The sequence below is a fragment of the Triticum aestivum genome, chromosome 7D (genome assembly GCF_018294505.1).
Source record: "Triticum aestivum cultivar Chinese Spring chromosome 7D, IWGSC CS RefSeq v2.1, whole genome shotgun sequence".
NCBI classification, from domain to species: domain Eukaryota; kingdom Viridiplantae; phylum Streptophyta; class Magnoliopsida; order Poales; family Poaceae; genus Triticum; species Triticum aestivum.
Window position 1 is genome coordinate 580954652 of NC_057814.1, and position 19221 is coordinate 580973872.

A 19221-nucleotide genomic window follows, 5' to 3' on the forward strand; every position below is an offset into this window, starting at 1 on the left:
GTCTGCTTAAACTTGTTTTTAGAACATGTAGTTTACATAATTAATTCCCAAGGATTTGTGTGCATTATTTTGCATGATCGTTGTTTTCTATGTAACAATAATGTGCAATGCCACAAAGGGAAATTATTTGTGAAGCATGCCCATGAGGACATAAAAGCATTATTTGTAGATCCATGCATTTTGTAGGGAATGCAATTTGTTGCTTTTTTAGATTGACCTGTAGCTTTATTCAAGGTCGATAAAATTGAAGGTACAACGGTTAGGACCATAGATCCAAGAAATTAAAAAAAACTCCTATACCTAAGAATTACAATGAAATTTACAAAATCATCTTCTCCATGGCATTAATATTTGCAACGTCATGTAAAAAAATATTTGCAACGTGAAATACTGCCAAGGCTTCAATCAGATCAGCGCAGCGACACCACCTTTCGTACACCTTTGCGAACTTGACTGCCTGCATAGCTTTTAGAAAGCCTCTTGAATTACCAGTCCATAAATATGGGAAGCCATGAGCATTTGAACGTACTTATGCCAAGGATAATCATCCAAAATTACAAGTCGTCTAACCATAAGATCTTCAATAGATCGACAAAGCATGACTCCAAATTCGTAATGGATTGCACCAACAAAACCGAAAACACTAACACAAACTATATAAACGAATATGCAAGGACATAAACCTAAAATCCGTACGTTAGACACGGAAAACCTACAGAGACACAAACTCTCTAGATATGTGGCGCTGCCCGGTAAGACTTTGCGAGATTAGGAAAAGAACCGGAGTAGCTTTATTCTCATGAGTAAATACCGAAAACGGCTACAATTCGGGCTAGGATTCCAAAACACTACCGTTTTTCGCTGATAACTACCAACATTGGGGTCGGCTGTTTCAAAAAAGCCAAACCATGTGTTGCAAGTGTTTTAAACAATTTTCGGACTTCTCAGGCCCGCTAGTCAGGCCAAATGGGCACGAGCGCAGACGACACGACCGCTAACGTCTGTTTCCAGCCCGATGTGGTCGAAACCGGGAAATAAATACCGGAGTTGCCGCTTTCCCCTTTGCTCCCCTTCTCCCACTCCATTCACTCTCACTTCTCTGGCTCACTCCGCGTAGCTCGCTGAAGACAGCCGCGGTCGCCTCGCTCCCTTCCGCCATGCCTTCCTGGAATGACAGGGAAACGAGGTTAGACGATGACTGCGAGATCACCAGCATGGACATGGGGCTTTAGGTAAGTTATTTTCTTGCCTAGAGCTAGGGTTAGGGTTCTGTGTGAGCTAGTGTTATGGATATTGCTTGGCAGTGGTTAAGGTTCTTATTGTGTCACTGCTATGGATCTTGCTGAGTTAGAGTTAGTGTTGTTCATGAGCTAGGGTTAGGATTTTGCTAAGCTAGCGTAAGGATTTTGCTGAGCTAGTGTTAGGGTTCTTGCTGAATTAGGGATTATTGGTTAAATGTATTGTTCTCTTTCATTTTGGTTTGAGTGGTGGTAAAATCTCTTGTTGGTGGTTATGTGGATGTAGGAGACCCCTCACACCATTGTAGATCCCCTTTTATGTGGCTAACTTGAGGATTCTGAACCCCAATGCATGATGCACCACATGAGGCCTATTAAGTGTGTAGCTTTTGATGAGACCTTTACTGGAAGGCGTGTCTATGGATGTCGAGTGCGGGTTATATGCCAAACCTTTCTCTCTAAGTTTTGCAGCACTCTTATTAATTACATATGTAGCACATATATTGAACTCAACACAGATGGATGCATTAGTTAACTGAAAATACCTTTAGTATACATTATGTGATAATGTTTAAATTTGAAGAATTTGTATAGCATTAGTATGACCAACTGAATATCTATAAGCAACAAATTCAGCAGGCGGATTCACTAATTTCATTCATAGTGATGTCTGGACCTCACTTATTCCAAGTAATTCCGGTTATCTTTATTATCTTGTGATCTAGGGTGATTTTCCCCTTTTTTGTGGACCTTTCCTCTCTGCCGAAAATTTGATGTTCCCTCTACACCCACCATATCTTTTTCTTATGTGTGTACACAGATCGGAAGATCCATTCATGCTTTGTAGTCTAATAACGGGAAGGAGTTCGACAACCTTACCATCCGCAATCTTCTTGCATCCCATGGCACCATCGTTCGGGTCATGTGTCCTTACACCTCGCCACAAAACGGTCGTGTCGAACGTGTGCTCCACTCCATTAATGATTGTGTCCACACTCTCTTGTTTCATGCTCATGCTCCACATCGCTTTTGGCCTGGTGCACTCACCACGACAACTCTTCTCATTAATATTCGACCTTGCCGTGTTCGATGGAACTATACACCACATCAGCTTCCCTTCGGCTCACCACCATCTTATGATGATCTCTGGATCTTCATCTGTTTATATTACCCTAGCATTGCCGCCACCACTCCACATAAGCTCACACTGCAATCCTTGCCTTGCATTTTTCTTGGTTACCCACCAAACACGAAGGGCTATCGCTGCTACGATATGGTGTCTCACCGGGTTATCACGTCACGACATGTTTATTTTGATGAGATGAGCTTTCCTTTTCAGTAGCTTAATAGGATCGCCGAGGCACCGCCATCATCTTCCCTGGCCCCTCGCCCACCACTGGACGTCTCCAGGTAGGCCTCGATGCCCCCACAGCCTCGCGGCCCGCGCGCCATGGCTGCTTCACCGGCCACCCCAGTCGCCTCACAGGCCATCTCGGCCACTACGGCTGCCTCGCCGGCCGCCTCGACGTCAGCCATGCCGGCTGCTTCTCTGGCAGCCTCGATGCCGGCCACGCCAGTTGCTGCTCCGACCGCCTCAACACCATACCCGCTGCCTAGTTCACCGGCCGCCTCAGCACCACACCAGCTGCTTCAGCCGCACCTCCGTCTACCACGGTCGGTTTGATGGTGGGACCGGTCACTCGCGCCCGTGCGTGTGTCTTTTGCCTGAGTACTCGCTACCCTGACGATGAGTATGTATGCATGGTGTCCACCTCAGCCCCATCGCTGCTCCTCACGTCGTCTTGGGCCGCCCTTCGAGATCCCTCCTGGCTCGTGGGCCATGTAGGAGGAATTCGAGGCACCGTAGCGTAGCATGACATGGCAACTTGTTCCTCGTCCTCGTCATGCCAACATCATAAAGGGCAAGTGGGTGTTCCGACAAATGCTTCGTCTTGACGGTACACTTGAGCATTACAAAGCGTGATGGGTGGTTGATGATGTTTGCCAATACTACGTCGGTGTTTCCCCCGAGAGGAGAGGATGATGTAGCACAGCAGCGGTAGGTATTTCCCTCAGTAATGAAACCAAGGTATCGAACCAGTAGGAGAACCAAGCAACACAACGTAAACATCCCTTGCACACAAATAACAACCACTCGCAACCCGACGTGTTAAAGGGGTTGTCAATCCCTTTCGGGGTACGGCGCCTCAAGCCACGATGACGAGAGAAAAATTGTGATAGATTGAAATAATAGATCGCAAATAAAATAAAATGCAGAAAGATATTTTTGGTATTTTTCGTTTAATAGATCTGAATAAAAATGCAAAGGAAAAGTAGATCGCAAGGCAAATATGAGAAATAAGACCCGGGGGCCGTAGGTTTCACTAGTGGCTTCTCTCGAGAAAAATAGCAAACGGTGGGTAAACAAATTACTGTTAGGCAATTGATAGAACTTCAAATAATTATGACGATATCCAGACAATGATCATTACATAGGCATCACGTCCAAGATTAGTAGACCGACTCCTGCCTGCATCTACTACTATTACTCCACACATCGACCGCTATCCAGCATGCATCTAGTGTATTAAGTTCATGGAAAAACGGAGTAATGCAATGCTACCTCTTGAGCACTGCATTGGTTTTCCCTTGAAGAGGAAAGGGTGATGCAGCAAAGTAGCGTAAGTATTTCCCTCAGGTTTTGAGAACCAAGGTATCAATCCAGTAGGAGGCCACGCTCAAGTCCCTTGTACCTACACAAACAAATAAGAACCTTGCAACCAACCCGATAAAGGGGTTGTCAATCCCTTCACGGCCACTTGCAAAAGTGAGATCTGATAGAGATGATAAGATAATATTTTTGGTATTTTTATGATAAAGATGAAAAGTAAAGATTGCAAAATAAACGTTGCCAGAAATAGCTTGTTGACGGGAGATTAATATGATGGAAAATAGACCCGGGGGCCATAGGTTTCACTAGTGGCTTCTCTCAAGATAGCATAAGTATTACGGTGGGTGAACAAAATATTATCGAGCAATTGATAGAATTGAGCATAGTTATGAGAATATCTAGGTATGATCATGTATATAGGCATCACGTCTGTGACAAGTAGACCGACTCCTGCCTGCATCTACTACTATTACTCCACACATCGATCGCTATCCAGCATGCATCTAGAGTATTAAGTTCATAAGAACAGAGTAATGCTTTAAGAAAGATGACATGATGTAGAGGGATAAACTCAAGCAATATGATATAAACCCCATCTTTTTATCCTCGATGGCAACAATACAATACGTGTCGTTTCCCCTACTGTCACTGGGATCGAGCACCGCAAGTTGAACCCAAAGCTAAGCACTTATCCCATTGCAAGAAAGATCAATCTAGTAGGCCAAACCAAACTGATAATTCGAAGAGACTTGCAAAGATAACCAATCATACATAAAAGAATTCATAGAAGAATCAAATATTGTTCATAGATAATCTTGATCATAAACCCACAATTCATCGGATCTCGAAAAACACACCGCAAAAGAAGATTACATCGAATAGATCTCCAAGAGAATCGAGGAGAACTTTGTATTGAGATCCAAAGAGAGAGAAGAAGCCATCTAACTAATAACTATGGACCCGAAGGTCTGAGGTAAACTACTCACACATCATCGGAGAGGCTATGGTGTTGATGTAGAAGCCCTCCGTGATCAATGCCCCCTCCGGCGGAGCCCCAGAAAAGGCCCCAAGATGGGATCTCACGGGTATAGAGAGTTCCGGTGGTGGAAATAGGGTTTTGGCTCCTCCTCTGATGTTTCCAGGGTATATGAGTATATATAGGCGAAAGAGGTCGGTCAGGAGAGCTACGAGGGGCCCACGAGGGTGGGGGGCGCGCCCAGGGGGCAGGCGCGCCTCCCTGCCTCGTGGCCTCCTCGTTGATTGCTTGACGTCCACTCCAAGTCCTCTGGATCATGTTTGTTCCGAAAATCACGTTCCCGAAGGTTTCATTCCGTTTCGACTCCGTTTGATATTCCTTTCCTTCGAAACACTAAAATAGGCAAAAAAAACAACAATTTGGGCTGGGCCTCCGGTTAATAGGTTAGTCCCAAAAATAATATAAAAGTGTATAATAAAGCCCATTGAACATCCAAAACAGATAATATAATAGCATGGACTAATAAAAAATTATAGATACGTTGGAGACGTATCATGCAATAAGAACGATGTCATGATGTAGACAAGATCCGTTTATCTATATGGCGGTAGATATAGATCTCGCCTTTTTATCCTTAGTAGCAATGATACATACGTGTCGGTTCCCTTTCTCTCACTGGGATCAAGCACCGTAAGATCGAACCCACTACCGGGCACCTCTTCCACTGCAAAATAAATAGATCAAGTTGGCCAAACAAAACCCAAATATCGGAGAAGAAATACGAGGCTATAAGAGATCATGCATATAAGAGATCAAAGAAACTCAAATAACTTTCATGGATATAAAAAGATATGACTGATCATAAACTCGAAGTTCATCAGATCCCAACAAACACACCGCAAAAGAGTTACATCATATGGATCTCCAGGAGACCATTGTATTGAGAGTTCAGCGAGAGAGAGAAAGCCATCTAGCTACTAACTACGGACCCAAAGGTCTACAAAGAACTACTCACGCATCATCGGAGAGGCACCAATGGAAGTGGTGAACCCCTCCGTGATGGTGTCTAGATTGGATCTGGTGGTTCTGGACTTTGCGGCGGCTGGATGAATATTTTACTCCCCTCGGGTTTGTGGATTTTTGGGGTATTTATAGAGCAAAGAGGCGGTCCGGGGGGCACCCGAGGTGGGCACAACCCACCAGGGCGTGTCTGGGCCTCCTGGCGTGCCCTGGTGGGTTGTGCCCCCCTCGGGGCACCCCCCAGGTGCAACCAGGGTCCATTGCCTTCCTTCTGGCCCATAAAAAATCATCGTGCAGTTTCGTGGCATTTGGACTCCGTTTGATATTGATTTCCTGCGATGTAAAAAACATGAAAAAAACAGCAACTGGCACTTGGCACTATGTCAATAGGTTAGTACCAAAAAATGATATAAAATGATTATAAAACATCCAAGATTGATAATAAAACAGCATGGAACAATCAAAAATTATAGATACGTTGGAGACGTATCAGTGGTTTGCGGATTATGCCAACGCGCCGCCGTTGACTTCACCGACACATTTGCACCGGCTGTCAAACCAGGCACGATCCGCACCATCCTCCAACTTCCTATGTCTCAAGCTTGGCTAGTTCACTAGATGGATGTCTCCAACGCATTTCTTCATGGTCACCTTAAGGAGCAAGTGTACTGTCAGTAGCGTACTGCCTTCGTCAACGCTACCCACTCGAATCACATGTGTCTACTCTCATGCTCACTCTATGGTCTAAAGAAAGTACCACACATGTGGGACTAGCGTATCGTTGCGTTTCTTTATCAGCTATCATCTTTCGTTCCACCCGTTCGGATGCCTCATTGTTCGTTTATTGTCAGGGTACTTATGCTGCTTACCTCCTCCTATATGTCGATGACATCATCCTGACAGCATGCACCGGCTATATTCTCTAGCGGCTCACTGCTCGCCTCCATTCTGAGTTCACCATTAACAACTTGGGGCCCTTGCACTACTTTCTCGGCATCGAGGTGGTGTGCCGACCCGACGGGTTCTTCCTCCACCAGCGGAAGTATGCTCATGAGCTTCTTGACCGTGCCGAAATGCTTAATTGTAAGCCCACGGCCACGCCAATGGACACGAAGGCCAAGTTATCCGCCTTTGACGGCTCCCCAGTTCCGAACGCCTCCTTCTACTTGTCCATTGTTATTAGCGCTCTCCAGTACTTGATGCTCACTCGCCAGGACTTACAATATGTTGTTCCGCAGGTGTGCCTTCACATGCATGCTCCTTTTCCTGATGCTCATTGGTCCTGGATGAAGCAGATCTTGCACTACATCCGTCATCACATCAAACTTGGGCTCACCCTCACGGCATCACCCTTCACCGAGCTTATTGCATATCCTGGTGTTGATTGGGTTAGCTGCCCTGACACTCGACGCTCCACTTCCAGATATTGTTTCTTCCTTGGGCCATCACTTATCTCATGGTCGTCCAAGCGGCAGCCCACGGTCTCCCGTTCGAGCGCCTAGGCGGAGTATCGAGCAGTGGCTAACACCGTTGCCGAATGCATGTGGCTTTGCCAACTCCTCTTTGAACAATGCTGCCCTGTCAACAAAGCAACTATGGTGTATTGCAACAACGTCTCTGTGGTCTACCTCTCCGTTAACCCGGTACATAAGCGACGCACCAAGCATATAGAGCTTGATGTTCGAATTCTTCACGTTCCCATGACGCAACAATTTGTGGATATCATGACGAATGGCTTGCATCCACATTTTAGCTAGGAGTTCTGGTCTAGTCTTTGCATCGCTAGCATCAAGGGGGGGGGGGGGTAGGCGGGGTAGCTGGCGCATTGTATAGCTATAGTTGTCCCACTTGTTCCCCAAGTACATATATGTCATTAGGATCTTAACATGAACAAAAGTGTTTTGCATCAAATATTTCCTCAACATTAGTTCTGCAATACTCCATCCGTTTTAAAATATATAAGGTGTATCTATATTTGATCAACTTTATAAAAACTTCTATTAATATGTACAATTCAAATAAATAAGATACAAAATATATTTAATGGCAAATCTAATGATACTAATTTGTTATTGTAGTTATTTCTATTTTGTTTTATAAGCTAGGTCAAACATAGAGAATTTTGGGGAAAATAAAAATAATAATAGTAAATGTTAATTTTTAAGGAAAAATAATACATGTTCTATTAAGGAACGGAAGGAGTGTATATTTTGTACCTCGATAAATCCCGAAACTTCGGATTTTAAGCATGTCATCCCGAACGTTTTTTAATGGCAACTTCAGTTGAGGCGAGGTGGCAACTTCAGTTGTTAAAACATGGCAACTTTGTCGCAGTTTATTTTTTTGTCCAAAAATTGTCATGTTTGCCAACCCCGCGTGAACTAAAGTTACCATGAAAAACGTTCGGATTGCCATGCTTAAATTCTGAACGTTCGGGATTTATTATTTTCGTATATTTTTCTTCTAAGTCTGTCACTTGCACGACATGAAAGGGTATCCGGGGGTGCTTCAACTCCAGGGATAAATGTTGGAGAAGTCTTTGTTTTAAGTTTAACAGGCCCGACATAAAAGTCTTCGTTGATACTACCTCTGTCCTAAAATATAAGAACATTTTTGACACTAGTGTAGTGTTAAAAACGATCTTATATTGTGGGGAGTAGTTTGGATTTTTGGAGCTTTTTTAGGGTAGATATACAACCCAATTAGCGATCATGCATGCGATTATCTTCGATGAACGCGGTGCCACAAAAGAGGAGTGGCTGCAATGTCTTCTGTTAAAACATGGGGAACCTATCAGGTACACCGGGCTATTAGCAACGTGAGCACCACCATGATTCGAACGTGCGCATCCTCTCCGGTCAATCAACCGAACCTGCGCGTAGTAATTGACGGAAATAGTTTTTTGTCGATCTCGTCTCGACGCGAGATAATGTCCATATAACGGCGTTTGGTCGGACTCTAGCTACCACACTCAAATCTAGGACTGGCTAGCTAGCTGCTAGGATCTACCAATGGCGCTGACCAGCTCGGCAACAGCGTTGGCAGCAGTGCTGCTGCTGGCGTTGCAGCTCCCTGCAGCGGCGGCGGCCGACGTGCCTCCACCGCCTAACAGCTGCACCCGCATGTGCGGCAACGTGAGCGTGCCGTACCCGTTCGGCGTCGGCCCGGCCGAATGCTACTGGCCGGGCTTCAACCTCACCTGCCACACGAGCGGTCGGGAGGAGGCGCCAAGGCTGCTGCTCGGCGACGGCACCCTCCAAGTGGCGGAGATCTCCATCAAAAACAGCACGGTGCGCGTCATGCGCGCCGGCGATGTAGAAGTCGACGCTGCCGGCAACGGCTTGTTCGGCTGCGGCCTTGCGGACGACGGCCCCTACACGCTGTCTAACTCTAGCGAGCTCGTCGCAGTTGGTTGCAACGTGTATGCGATACTCCAAGAGAAGAACAAGCTCACCATGCTGAGCGGTTGTGCCTCATTCTGCGACGAAGTCTTCGTCGCAGACAATGCGACTGCGATTTATCTGGAGGAACGAGGGAGTTCCCCCGGAACCAAATACAACATGGGCAGCTGCCAGGCGCCCCTCATCCCCGCGCACTACGTCGGGAATGGCGTTCCGGGCCAGGTGAGGTTAAAATATTTCGGTTCGAACGGCAGCATCTACAAAATGTTGCGGGCGATGGTGTTCGTCGCGGAGCAGGGGTGGTATCCTCCGTTAGAAATGGACTATCATAGACCAGATAAGATGGCAGTTCCATTTCTTCTGGACTGGCTGATCGTTGCCCCAGGTCGGCTGGCTAGCGCGGAGTTGACCGACGGCAGGTGCACCTCGGTCGAAGCCCGCGACGTCTGCAAGAGCAGCGAAAGCAGCTGCCGGAAACCTACTAGAGGCTATATTTGCTCTTGCCGGCATGGTTACCAAGGCAATCCTTACATCACCGACGGGTGCCAAGGTTAATTTGCACTGGTTATACACTTATCTTTCTCATTATAGGCAGAAACGATTTTGACTTTCATTCTTCCTTGATCGATAATAATCCTCACAAGTGTCGGCTGGCTATATATATGCAGATATCAACGAGTGCGACTTCCCTGCAAAAGACACCGAGTGCTATGGCGAATGTACCAACACACAGGGATCTTTCGAGTGTCGTTGCCCGCAAGGAACCATTGGCAACCATGCCCTGCCCAATGGCTGCATCGAACCCGCCAAGCAGCCTGCAAAGCCCAGAAACACAGGTTAGCACCGTTTTACATTACTCCCTCGGTTTTCCTTTACTCCACATATTAGCTTTGTCTGAAGTCAAACTTTACAAACTTTAACATATACAATACCAAATCAATACTATTAGATTTATCATTGAATATATCTATATCTATATCTATCTATATCTATACCTACTATTAAAGGGAGGTGATATTCTTGGTTTCGTCCCGCTTTGTTTGGTCCCGCTTTAATTAATTTCACATACGCTATGTGGTTTCGTTACTTGCCACCCGTTTTGGCCCAACGGAGGAAACACACCTGACGGCGCACTGTGGCCCACGTCCGGAGAGCTGGCAAAAAATAAAATAGACGATGATAGGGTTCGATCTCATAACCCGCCAACCGGCCACGCACAGTTTGTTTGACTAACCCAGCTAGAGATGTGACAGGATTTTTTTCTCCCGTTGCAACGCACGGGCCTTTTTGCTAGTTTTCACCTCATATAAATTTTTATTGTAAATGTTCATATTATTTTCTATAAACTTGGTCAAACTTTATAAATTTTGACTTTCGTCAAAGTTAATATGCGGACTAGATAAAAACGGAGGGAGTACACGACAGTAGAAGCCTACCACTCTACTTATGCGCACGAGCTCAAGAAAATAACAATATGCATAATTTCAGGTTTAAGCACCGGAATAGGAGTTGGCAGTGGGGCAAGTGTTATTGTCTTTATTGTCATGGTATTTTTCATGATGCAAAAGTATAAACACCAAAGGGCAACAAAATTGAGACATAAATTCTTTGAGCAAAATCGTGGTCAATTGTTGCAACAATTGGTATCTCAGAGAGTTGATACTGCAGAAAGAATGATCATAAGTTTGGAAGAGCTAGAGAAGGCAACGAACAATTTTGACAAATCTCGTGAGCTTGGTGGCGGCGGGCATGGTACCGTCTACAAAGAGATTTTATCGGATCTCCATGTAGTTGCCATCAAGAAGCCTAAGGTGGTGGTGCAGAAAGAGATTGGTGAGTTTATTAATGAGGTTGCTATCTTGTCCCAAGTCAACCATAGAAATGTTGTAAAACTCTATGGTTGTTGCCTTGAAACAGAGGTCCCAATGTTGGTCTACGAGTTTGTATCCAATGGGACCCTTTATGATCACCTTCATGCCAGGTCATTGTCGTGGGACGACAGGCTACGCATAGCCACTGAAACAGCCAAATCTCTTGCTTATCTTCACTCGTCCGTCTCAATACCTATCATCCATAGAGATATCAAGTCTGTTAACATACTTTTGGATGATACTTTAACATCAAAGGTAGCGGACTTTGGAGCTTCAAGGTACATTCCAATGGAGCAATCAGGGGTAACAACAATGGTGCAAGGTACAATAGGATATTTAGATCCTATGTACTTCTACACATCACGCCTCACGGATAAGAGTGATGTTTATAGCTTTGGTGTCATTCTTGTAGAACTGTTGACTCGAAAGAAGCTCTTTTCATACATGTCCTCTGGAGGTGATAGCCTTGTTGCAAATTTTGTTACCCTGCTTGCAGAAGGCAGCTTATTGCAGATATTAGATCCACGAGTGATCGAAGAGGGAGGCATAGAAGTTGAAGAAGTGGCTAAGCTTGCGGTAACATGTGTGAAAATTAAAGGAGAGGATCGTCCAACCATGAGGCAAGTGGAAATGACACTAGAATGCCTTCAAACATCCACGGACCATGTTCTAGATGGTCAGGTGGCCGAGGAATTTGAGAGGGGTGGCGTTGCAATAATTCCACCATCAACTAATAGTGCCGAAAGGAACAATGATGATTCAACAAGACAATACAGCTTAGAAGATGAGTTTATGTTATCCTCAAGGTACCCTCGGTAGGTAGGTCTGCTTAACCAAGTTTTTAGAACATGCAATTTTGATAATTAATTTTCAAGGATTTGTGTGCACTATTATGCTATTTGTTTAAAGGTGTCACTGATCCGTTTGGTCTAATGGCATTGTTGTTTTCTATGTAACAATAATGTGTGATACAGCGAAAGGAATATTATTTGTGAAGTGTGCCCATGAGGAATTAAAAGCAGTATCTGTGGATTCTTGTAGTTTGTTACATTCTTTGAGGGAATGTAATTTTTTGTATTGACTTATAACTTTATTCAAGCTTGACAAAATTAAATTAAAGGTACAATGCTTAGGGTCCTAGATCCAAGAAATTAAAAAATAACACATTTAACTAAGAATTACAGTGAAATTTCTAGAATCATCTTCTCTATGGCATCAACATTTGCGAGGTGAAATACCATCAAGGCTTCAATCAGGTCGGAGCAGAGACACCACCACTCATACACCTACACGAATTGGCTACCTTCATAGGTTTCAGAAACCATCTTTACTTGCCCATCCAAAAATATTGGAAGCCATGAGCGTTGAGCGTACTTGGGACGAGGATAATCCCTAAAAGGGACAAGTCGTCGAACCACAAAATCTTCAATAGATTACCAAAGCATGACTCCAAAATCATAATGGATCACAACAACAAAAGTGAAAAGAACACTAGCACAAACTATATGAACGATTATGCGAGGACATAAACCTAAAATCTGCAATGTCAGACACATCAAGCCTGGAGAGACACAAACTGTATGGCTCTTTAGCGCACTCCGATAAGACTTTGCCACGGCAGGAAAAGAACCAAAGCATCTTTATTCTCGATGGCATGCTACGATGTTGCCAATGAAAACTGAAGACATGAAGCTAATAAAACTTTTGAATACAACTACGGAGATGGAAGTTCCCCTCACCTCGCAGCATGACGGCTAGATGCATGCGGAATGAAACGAAATGTGTGGCAGTTGAACCTGTGGAACCTTAGCCTCTCATTGATGTGTATGCAATTTGTTACGTGATCCCTCAGTTTGTTACTCAAGGGAGTTGGTGAGTCCCTTTTTGCACCCCTAAATTATCCCTTGTTTCTGCATAACAGTTTTAGGATTTTGGAAATTTTACCGTGCCCATGCACCCTTTTTCATTGATTTCGCCAGGTTACCAAAGAAGAAGGATATTTTCTGGAGAGAAGATTATGTGGGATAAAACCAGCCGCACAAGACTTTCTGGAGGCAAAGACGTGTGATAAGAACATGGATGCTCATACGATACGACACTATCACCACCTGGTCAACTACTTCAACCTCGCGTGATCGGATTTCGCAGGTGACAAATAGAGAGGCCAGAACCATGAAGCAGAATTGGAAAACTTCAATTCCAGGAGTGATCCAGAGGGGGAATCGGCAGAAGGGCACCGCCACACCATCAAGGGGACTACGATATCGATCTTCATCATCATCGTCATCCACATCCTCAACATCATTCATCTCATTGTAATACCAAACCCTAATTTGGATTCTTGTGTGTGTTACATTAATCATTCATCTGCAATTGCCATGAAAGCTTTTATGGTGCATGTTGTCTCTATGTCTGATTACACCGCCGTGTTCTCAAGTATATGGAGGAACCCTAGTATGTGTATGAGCCGAAGGACCAAAAGATAGATGATTCTCGTTGTATGTTGTGTTAATTATTTTTCATGACGTTGTGTGAAGTCGACCTCACAACATTTTTCATGGGCTTAGAAGGATTTTACTCTCAAAGGGAAACAACGACGAAGAGGTATTGCAATGATAGAAGCTACCACCCTCTCAATGCGGAACTTAGATAGGGGAATAACGGAGACCGCTTTAGCTATGTTCACGTGGAGACCCTTAATCATTGTTGCCTTTATCCGGCAGGAAAGGGTCAGTGATGGCGTATGTGATACGGAGCTACAACAATATGCATGTATCTGTATTTGGCTTCACTCACATATAGAAACATATAAAGTGGCCCGATTCTCGAAACCTAAAGTTGTGCATCCGCACAATTAAGTAACATACATACTAGTGATGAATCCAATCTCCATTATAATGCCTTAGCCCTACTGCAAATTTTATCACTTTCATTACTCTCTTGTTCTTTATTTTTATCCTTGCGCACTTTAATTCTCATCACAACAACTCTTGTTTCGACTCTCGCATCGCTTTTGCTTGGAATCACAATTAACTTGGAGGCGCATTTCGATAAACCTCTTCAAGAGGCATAAAGACCACTTCCATAGCTCCATGTACGATCGATACTCTTAGTCTGAAATACAACTCAACCTTGCGCACTTGTATGACATCGGTTTTCATCGGTTCACCCTCATCTACAGTGGCCACTTCGCCACCACGAGAGGCGCGAACCAGGAAACTGAGTTGGAGTGTAGTCTAACTTGTTTTTCATGTTTGTTTTTTGTGTTCATGGTAGCGATGGGTCGACGGTGGGGGCAATGTCATAGCGAATAAAAAGTCCCACGACTTCGTCTTCGTCTTGGTGTGGTCATCATGGCTGATACGACACACATCAGGGAGTCTGTGGTGTTGTCTTCCCATGGATTGTCGATTTTAGACCTAGTGGATGATTTTTCCAATGCTTCGACCTATCAAGGCAGTGATGGTGGCAAGTTGGAGTCCATTCATATGGTCAATGGTTATCCCGTTTCACCTTTTTGTGTTCTCGATCTTCTTCCTCGACAATAGGGCAACGAAGCGGCGTCCGACAACCTACCATGAAGGGGTGTTTCCCCGACCACAGTGCGATTAATGATCTTATCTTCTCACCCATTCGGGTTGGCCGGCTCATGCGGCTTTTCAAAACCTATTAGGTTAGTACAGCTTATGCAGGTTTGATCTTCCATAGTTTTTAATCGGAGTCTCGAGGAAAAGTGAAAGTAAATGTGAAAGTGCAATTGAGAGAACTTTGATGTAATTTATAGTTGTCTCAAAGATTTTTTTTTTGTCCATCTATGAGTCATTTTATTTGATCTGATGTAATTTATTTACTTTAATGAATAAAGTCACATCATTCTAAAAAAATAATTTCAAGGGGGGAGCAGGCCGAGCTCACCCGTGCTTGCCGTGAACAAATAATACACATACTTAGATCATCTCCAATAGATGATGTAAAATAGCTCGGGGTCATTTTTAGCAAAAATACTGCTCCAATAAATGATGTAGATGCAAATATTGTTACTCAAGATTTGCTCTAGATGTAAAAATAGGGGCACCAAGTGATGCAAATTTGCATCACTTGGATTCTCCAGAGCAAATTTTACATCACCAGGGGACCACGTGCAAAATTTGCATTACCAAGTGCTATTTTTACATCACCAAGTGCTCCAACTTGATGTAATATACGGCACCCACAAGAAGACAGTCATGATGTATTTTGCAACACCTATTTTATATCATCTGTTGGAGTTGGAGATTTTTTGTGACAATAAAACCACCTTTTGGTGATGTATATTTTACTCCAACCACAATTTGATGATGTAAACTACATCATCCACTGGCTCGCTTAGGATGTACAAACAAATCAAAGAGAACTTAAGCCACTATCCAAACATTAATCCTTCTGTTTCCGTAGCCTCATGCGGCCTCCTTTGGTTTATATAATTCTAAAAATGCAGATAACACACACAGAAATTTGATAGGATCTCCAGAATCAGTTGCTTGGTTCACATGAATAGAAAAAACACAGATTTCCTAATTAAAATAGTCAAATCAGAATCAAACCTGATTAGGTATAATTAGTGTGTCATTATTTCACTCAGGATCTCGGTCGTTTTATGTTTGAAATTTTTATAAAAAGAGGTCCAAATAAATTGTAAAATTCCCATATTTTTCCTTTGAAACTGAGGGCAAAGGAATATTTTCTTCATTAGCTATTTTTTAACAAAAGGAGAAGTTCTTTTTTGTTCCTATGCTTTTTCTCCACTTTTCATTAGCTATCAGTCTCCTATGTGATTTTTTTGAAAAACATAAATATTTTCTGCAACACTAACGGTTTTTGAAGAAAGAGGAAAAAAATTGAATAACTAAATATTTTTTGAATTTATGATCTTTCTTAGAAACGCGAACATTTTTTGAAAAACAGGAGAAGACTTGAAAACATGAACATTTTTTGAAAATAACGAACAATTTTTCCAAATTGTGAACAATTTTTATTTTTACGAAAAAAATTGAAAGCGTGAATATTTTTTGAATTTGTGAAAAATTTTGGAAAGCTTAAACAATATTTGAAATTCCCAAACATTTTTTAGATTTGTAAACAAAAACATGCGAACATTTTTAAATTCCCAGAACTTTTTTTGAATTACATAATGAATTTTCAAAACATGAACATTTTTCAAATTCATGATCAAAATTAGAAACTTGGAGCATTCTTTCAAGTTCCCGAATTTTTTTTAAAATTTGCGAACAAATTTTCAAGACATGAACATTTTGAAAATTTGTGAACAAAATTTTGAAAATGGGAATTTTTTTAAAGTTCCCCAAATTGTCGGAGTTTGTGAACAAAATTTTAAAATGCAAACATTTTCTAAATTCCTGAAAATTTGTTGGAAAACAAAATAAAAAGAGAAACAGAAAAGGGAAAAACGAAAAAAAATAAAAATAAAAAGGAATAGGAATAGGAAAAAAAACAGCAAAACCCGGTTCAGAGAACCTTCTGGAAGGTTCTCAAAACCGATAAAACCAGACAGGAACTAGAAGATTCAAGTCCGGTATACGTGTGTAAGCTTGTAGTGATTCAGATGTTTGCCTTTTTGGTTTTAGTTGATGCATGGAGTAAAGCTTGTGAGCCCATTATCCGTGTGTTCATCATGTATTTGTGTGTGCTTGCTGATTCGTTGGTAGTTGGAACTTGTGAGGTTCAGTGGTATGCATGGGAATATAACAGATCACAGATGGGAATATAACTAGTAGCGCTGCAGGCGCCGGTTGCAGCAGGATCTCGTGGGCCGGCCCATCTTTCATTTTTCTTCCGCTGTCTAAACTCTATGGAAAACTGCAAAAACACAGCGCGAGCTAGGATTCGAACCCAGCATCGCCGGTTATCAGCGATCGTGGCGTGACCAACCCGACTAACTGTGAGAACAAAGACGTTTTTCATCCATTTATACCTCCCATTTTTCCATTTTTCTTTCTTTTTCTTTTTTCTCTGTTCTTTTCTTCTTTCTTTTTCCAAATTCGTAATTGTTTTATTCAAATAGATGAACTTGTTTTCAAAATCCATGAACTGTTGTTTTGAAACTCTTGAACCTTTTTCAAAATCAATGAACTTATTTTTCAAATTTGATGAACTTTTTCATTTGTTTGAAATTTTTCTCAAAATTGATGAACTTTTTTTCAACATTGATGAACTTTTTTCAAAACTGATGAACTTTCTCCAAATCTGATGAACTTTTGTCAAATAGATGAACTTTTTTTATTCTAATCAATGAACTACTTTCATTGTTCGATGAACATTTTTGAAAATCGATGAACTCTTTTGAATCTGTGAACTTGTTTTTGAATCCATGAAGATTTTTCAATTTAGATGAACTTTTTTTAAATCCGATGAACTTTTTTCAAATCCGATGAACTTTTTTATTAAAATTTATGAACTTTTTTTATTCAAATTGATGAACTAATTTTATTGTTCGATGGACATTTTTTGAAAATCGATGAACTCTTTTGAATATGTGAACTTTATTTTGAATACATTAACTTTTTTTATTCGTTGAACTATTTTTTGAGTACACGAACTATTTTTGCATGCGCATGAACTTCATTTGTAATATGTGCACATGTTTTTAAATAATTGGAAAATCTAAACGCTATAGTGTAATGTGAAATTAATAGTGCGTCTGTGTTTCTATTCTTTTAAACTTCACGCTCTAAATAATCACTACAGTTTGGCTGGTCAAGTGGTTAGCCTCGCTCTTTGGAAGCGTGAGGGCGCGAGATCGATCTCGATCGATAGCAGTTTTTTCGGCCGCGCCATTGTGGGCCGGCCCATCCAGCCGCGGCGCTGAAGGCGCTGACTAGGAGTTCCCAGTGCACTCGTCCCGCTCTATCCCTGTGCGTTTGCTCGACGTTATCACGCAACGAGCGTACTATAGGGATTTCCCTCAACCTGCAGCTAGCTAGAATGTTCGGCACTGGGCTAAGAGTTGTATCTGCCTAAATTTCGGCTGACCTTAATCTTGTGGGCTTTATAGGTTTTGTTGTGAAGTGTGGCCTATGGGCCTTTTAATTTAGAAGCGAAAAGGTTGTGCCATATAGCAGGTCGCTCGGCTTGCAGCGCCATCAGAAGAGACGGAGATAATTACACGATAGTACCACATTTGGGGCGGAGGTGGCGTATTGGTACTATAGTTTGGCTGGTCAAGTGGTTAGCCTCGCTCTTTGGAAGCGTGAGGGCGCAAGATCGATCTCGATCAATAGCAGTTTTTCCGACCGTCTTTTTCTTGCCGCGCCGTTGTGGGCCGGCCCATCCAGCCGCGGCTGCAGGCGCCGGTTAGCTTGCGTGGCGCTAAAGGCGCTGACTAGGAGTTCCCAGTGCACTCGTCCCGCTCTATCCCTGTGCGTTTGCTCGACGTTATCACGCAACGAGCATACTATAGGGATTTTCCCTCAACCTGCAGCTGGCTGGAATGTTCGGCACTGGGCTGAGTTGTATCTGCCTAAATTTCGGCTGACCCTAATCTTGTGGGCTTTATAGGTTTTGTTGTGAAGTGTGGCCTATGGGCCTTTTAATTTAGAAGCGAAAAGGTTGTGCCATATAGCAGGCCGCTCGGCTTGCAGCGCCACCAGAGGAGACAGAGATAGTTACACGATAGTACCACATTTGGGGCGGCGGTGGCGTATTGGTACCAAGTTTGGTAATTTTTACGTGTCAGTACCAAGTTTCGGGCAAGCCGTTGCAAATCAAGCTAAACTACGTATTGACAGTGTATCTGACCGGCAGGGCCCATATGTCAGGTGGCGATGTGGCATATTTTTGCAGAAAACCCCCTTACTTTATATGTAATCACGTAAAGGCACATTATTTTTGCGGGTAAAGGGTTCCCGTGAGAGTCTTTTGTCATTCGGACTTGTTTGAAAGTTTCCGTCGAAATGGATAAATAAATAAAATAAACGAAAAACCACGCGCGGGCAGGTTTCAAACCTGCGACCTGCCATACGCAGGTGATGCGCGCTAGCCAACAGGC

The 19221-nt window shown here is 43.0% G+C and overlaps 1 protein-coding gene across 1 annotated transcript; it reads left to right on the forward strand.

Moving 5' to 3' along the window:
* The first annotated feature begins 8916 nt into the window (after window positions 1–8916).
* LOC123165305 (wall-associated receptor kinase 2-like) lies at window positions 8917–11996 on the forward strand. The gene is made up of 3 exons (XM_044582932.1): window positions 8917–9856; window positions 9975–10142; window positions 10795–11996. The coding sequence occupies exons 1-3, from the start codon at window positions 8917–8919 to the stop codon at window positions 11994–11996; spliced, it is 2310 nt and encodes a 769-aa protein (XP_044438867.1).
* The last annotated feature ends 7225 nt before the right edge of the window (window positions 11997–19221 follow it).